At 32.7% G+C, this 5,487-nt stretch overlaps 1 protein-coding gene across 1 annotated transcript; it reads left to right on the top strand.

The window, feature by feature from the left end:
- Positions 1–1,733: 1,733 nt before the first annotated feature.
- On the top strand, positions 1,734–4,703 carry LOC134238938 (zinc finger protein 233-like). The gene is made up of 2 exons (XM_062721056.1): positions 1,734–1,972; positions 3,749–4,703. Exon 2 carries the CDS (start codon positions 4,035–4,037, stop codon positions 4,626–4,628), a length of 594 nt encoding a protein of 197 aa, XP_062577040.1. The 5' UTR covers positions 1,734–1,972; positions 3,749–4,034; the 3' UTR covers positions 4,629–4,703.
- The last annotated feature ends 784 nt before the right edge of the window (positions 4,704–5,487 follow it).

Below are 5,487 nucleotides of genomic sequence, written 5' to 3'. Positions count from 1 at the left end.
AGGGTATAACAAAACAGTTATATACTGGGATTCGGGCAACATATGATTTGTTGGACCTGAAGATGAAAATGTTGCCCTTGGCCTGCGGCCTCGGGCAACATTTTCACCTTCAGGTCCAACAAATCATATGTTGCCCTCATACCCAGTCAATAGCTGTATAATATTGACTTTTTCCTTGGTAAAGCCCAATATGAAGAAGTGTGCATTTAGAGGCAAACACCTTAGTGCGGGTATTACTGTCTCATGACAGCATCTAGTTTTGTTTGTTGATGCATCTTTGGTTTTTAGAGAATGTCGACCAAAAAGTAGGTCATGATGACCTACTTTTGAATATCTCAAGGACGTATTGGCTTAGAATCATCAAACTTTGTCAGTTGATGTATCTTGGGTTTTCAAAGAATGTAGACAAAAAAGTAGGTCATGGTGACCTACTTTTAAATATCTCAAATACTAATTGGCTTAGAATCTTCAATCTTTGTTTATTAATGCATCTTGAGTCCTCAGAAAACTTCAATATTAATATAGGTCACTGTGATGTACTTATGGTTTTTTATGGCTTTATTATTAAAAAATTCAGTCCTAATTGACTAAGAATCATCAAACTTTGTCAGTTGATGCAACTTGGGTCTTAGGATACTTAGGGTTAGAGGCTTCAAATAGAAGTGATAGATTGTACAATTTATCAGAAGAGCGATTCAAGGCCCTTGGGCCTCTTGTTTTATTAGACTGTAGCATTTCCATAATTTCATAAAATATGCAATAAACAATTTAAAGCTGCAAATGGATATTTGTTAAGCTCTAATACAGCCAGTTTAGAAAATTTTATATGATGTATTGTTTGTTATAAATAATCCCTACACTGTAAGTCTCTAAGAGATGTATGTACAGTATTTTAAACATGATAAGAAATGGAAATTAGATCATTGAAATCTTTGTCAATCTGTTCATCAAGGATACTTATTTTCTTGCACCCCAACGAATTTATGATTATTGAACAATATTTGACGGGCGTATCATGCTGTGGCGTGGCACTTTATTAATATATTTAATGTTAAACCAATAATTTACCTTATAATAAAAATGATTTACAAATAATAACAAATACAGGCTTAGAAATATACAATTTATTTTCTTCTTTAAAAAAATCGAGGTGCTGAAACGTCAATTAAAGGGCCAAAACGTCGCGGTGCCGAAACGTCATTGCAATGAAGTGCTGAACGGTCGCGATGCCGAAACATCTTGCATCTTTCTATAGCATGCAACTGCTGTCGAAATTCTACTTATACCCCCTGCTTGAAAAGTGGGAGGGTATACTGTAATCGCGATGTCTGTTAGTCCATCCGTCTGTAACGCTTTGAGGTACCCATCTTTTATCCACAACTCCTGTCATACCACTGAATAAAATTAGATGAGACTTTCAAAGAATCTTGATTACATATTGCCATTGTCCATCTCCTATTTTACTTTTTGATCTGACACTTTTGGGTTTCTCATAACAAAACCTGGACAATGCCATTATATTCATATGGGAGGCAGGGGGTATTTTTTAGTGAGCTCATTGCTCACAGTACCTCTAGTTTGTTCTGCAGAGAAACATAAGATCATATATCATGTCATCAAGCATTGATTAGAGAAAAAATTACGTAATGTTTAATAGATAAAAGGTCACCAAGGTTTTTTTTCAATCAAAATTAAGAAGATTCGATTTTAAAAATTCACAAGGTCAAAGGAGTTCTTAAATAGATTCTTAAAATAAATATTTATGTGTTCAACTTTTTATCATTACATTAAATATGATCAGAGCAGTGCCCTGTTCTATAGAGCAACGAAACTGATTTCTTTGTCATATTTGCAGAAGGAGAGGAGCGATTTTGAACCCCATTCAAATATTCAGAACGATACTGAAAAATTACAGAACTATTGTTCAGATGAAGATCAAACTGGAAGTTTAGAAAGACACATCAACACAGATGTAAGTAAAAAGCCTCAGATATGTATCTATTGATTATATAGTGAAAATGGATTATTTCTTTGAAAATCTTCTCTGCTCTTGGGTATTAAGTAAACTAAGTACATAGTAATGTTGAGCAAGAGTGCCTCTGCCAAAAATTTTAATTTTATGGCAACAGGGTCAGGGGTTCTGGTGTGAGGGCGGGGCTCTATTGATCATATGGTGAAAAGGAATTTATTCTTTGAAAATATTCTTCTCTGCTTCTGGGTATTAAATAAACTAAATAAGCACATGGTTATGATAAGAAGGAGTGCCTCTTCCAAAATTGTGAATTTATATATTTATTTATATTTTTATGATGAAAAAAGGTGCATCTAGCAAAATGGTTATTTTTTATTGAAAGTGCATTTTCCCTTTGTTACTCTGATCTACCTCTGGGTATTAAGTAAATAGAGTAAGCATGCTAAGTTTATAATTATGAGAAGCAATGGTGCCTCTTTCAAAACTGTGAATTGTGAAATTAATGGCCTCTGGGGTAAAACACCAACCAATTTTAATTGTTTGAAAGTTGTTACACGATACTCAGGTGACCTATAAGGCCCGTGGGCCTCTTGTTTTTCTACTTTTTTTATCATTATTTTCAAAATTAAGATTTTGTTTTAAGGTGGGATTCTTCTCTGGTTTCTGACTAGATAGAACATTCAAAGTACATTTGTTGATATGTCTTATATATTTAGATGTAGGAGATTTAAAAGACCATATTCTTCTTTCCTCATCACAATTACACAACTTTAGATAGAAATGGTAAACTGCGTTTGAAAACTTGCAGGGACTATATTTTTGGCGGAATGGTGGCGTATGAAAATATCTTCTTGTCTGCCTCTAAAAATTATTATAGAACATTGAATTAAGTTATGATTTTTATGCAATCAAAGACAAGACGAAATTTTCAAATGTAAGTTAAATTAATAATAAGGGACTAAAGTGTCAAAATATATCAAATAAATAAGATTTTTCCCACATACTAGAACTATGTTGGCTTTTAAATGCTTCAAATCTAAGTACAGATTTGAGCCAAAAAAAGTAAAAAGTGTTTTTTCCCTCTTAGTAAACGATCAAAACTTTTAGTTTTTGTATCATTTTGTGCCTTTATGTGACAACTTTACTATATGTGAAAATTGGAAAAAGTTAAACATAGGAAGCATATAAAAATAACTAATAAATCGTAAAAATTTAAGAAAAGTAGAGGAAATTCGGAATAGCAAATATCCATTTTATTTAAATCATCCATGTCAATTTGGTAATATCATCTTATAGGCCCTAAATGGTAGTATCTTTTTATGTAAAAAGAAAAACATTCAATCTGTTGAATTACAAGTAAGGATCACATAACTGGAAACAGTAGTTTTTTTATTCTTAATGTCCAGGAAAAAAGTAATGACCTTGACCCGACCTTGCCTCTAATATTAAACGGTCAAATTTAATCTCACTAATACCATCACTTAGTGATATTGTCCTCTTGATTCTGTGAAAATTTCATTAATTTTTAAATACAAGAAATGTGAGAAGAATCCTACCTTAAGCAATATATTTAGAATAAAATTAATTTAATTGTTTTGAAAGTATTTTAAAAAAACATTTTGAACATGTATTACATGCATTCACCTGTATAGTGGAAAAAAGAGAAAGAAAACAGAAAAAAAGGAAAGTAAAATATTGTTTGAAATGGGACTCATTTATTTGATCAAAAAACGTAGCTTGACAAAGTACTTAAAACAATTTTTGCTTAATTTACAGAGGGAAAAAGAAGTCTGGTCATCCAATTCGAAGATTCAAACTGAGGCTGCAGACAAACCTTATAAATGTGATATGTGTGGAAAGGCATTCAACTGGCCAGGAAAACTACAGATGCACATGAGAACACATACTGGTGAAAAACCTTATAAATGTGATGTTTGCGGGAAGGCATATAAACAGACAAATCACCTACAGGATCACATGAGGACACATACAGGTGATAAACCTTATATATGTGACATGTGTGGGAAATCATTCACTCGGATTAAATAGTTTACAGAGGCACATGAAGACACATACAGGTGATAAACCTTATAAATGTGATGTGTGTGGGAAGGCATTCAGCCAATCATGTCACTTACAGGCACACATGAGGACACATACTGGTGATAAGCCGTATAAATGTGATGTGTGTGGGAAAGCATTCAGTCAGTCACAACACTTACAGAAACACATGAGGACACATACTGGTGATAAACTTTATAAATGTGATGTGTGTGGGAAAGCATTCAGTCAGTCACAACACTTACAGAAACACATTAGGACACATACTGGTGATAAACCTTATAAATGTGATGTGTGTGGGAAAGCATTCAGTCAGTCACACCACTTACAGAAACACATGAGGACACATACTGGTGATAAACCTTATAAATGTGATGTGTGTGGGAAAGCATTCAGTCAGTCACAACACTTACAGAAACACATGAGGACACATACTGGTGATAAACCTTATAAATGTGATGTGTGTGGGAAAGCATTCAGCTTCTCACAGAACTTACAGAGTCAAATGAGGATACATACTGGTGATAAGCCTTATAAATGTGATGTGTGTGTGGGAAGTCATTCATCCTATCGCAGAACTTACAGACTCATATGAGGACAATCTGTATACGAGGGTCATTCAAAAAGTTCATAGACTTTCGTCTTAACTTTTTTATTTAACATCATATTATATCCAAATTTCGTACACATATTTTAAAAACAAATTTGAATAATTTGAGTAAAAAAATTAGAATGTATCCTCATATTTATGAAAATTACCAAGGATTTAGAACAGCAAAAATGGGGTCACGGAGCACCGTCAAAATTGAGGAATTTTCTTATTTTCACTTCTTAGTATTTACAGCTATACCTCTAATAAATGGAGCTGAAACGAAATAAAATTTACATTTTTAAATAAAGTATTACTGTATTAATTAAAATGAAATCAGGTTATGTAATATCTCGTTCCATTTAAAAGATATCAGCTTCTAAATACATATGGACTTGATTAAAAAAGGCAAAAAAACCATGACGTTGGAGACGTCACGGAGCAGCAAGTAGCTTTAAAATTAGACTTTACATTCGGGAAACTTTTTCTACAAGTTTATTAAATCCTTATAAATCAGGATCTGTATGAACAAAAAATCTGTGTATTTGAATAAGTTGTACAATTTTTGAGTGGTAGCGAGTTTGAATTGGACGATGGATTGTCTGCAAAGAAACAGGTTAAAGTTAAAATTATTGTCAAAAGAGTAAGAACGTCATTGAACGTGATGTGTGCTTCAATGTTGCATAAATAATAAAGTTGCATGGTAAATCAAAGAATTTGAAAACAATAACATTCTAATTCAAGCTATATTTGTACAATTGTTAGCAAACCAGGTGTTAAGTATTGTGGATATGTGTTTTGAATGGAGAAGACGCAACAAACCATGTTTGAAATAACAAAATGTGTATACTTTTGACAAACTTTC

Source organism: Saccostrea cucullata, unplaced genomic scaffold (genome assembly GCF_032062105.1).
Source record: "Saccostrea cucullata isolate Sc308-1 unplaced genomic scaffold, CSIRO_AGI_Scuc_v1 ctg3128, whole genome shotgun sequence".
Classification (NCBI taxonomy): Eukaryota; Metazoa; Mollusca; class Bivalvia; order Ostreida; family Ostreidae; genus Saccostrea; species Saccostrea cuccullata.
This window is presented reverse-complemented; position numbering and strand designations above follow the sequence as displayed.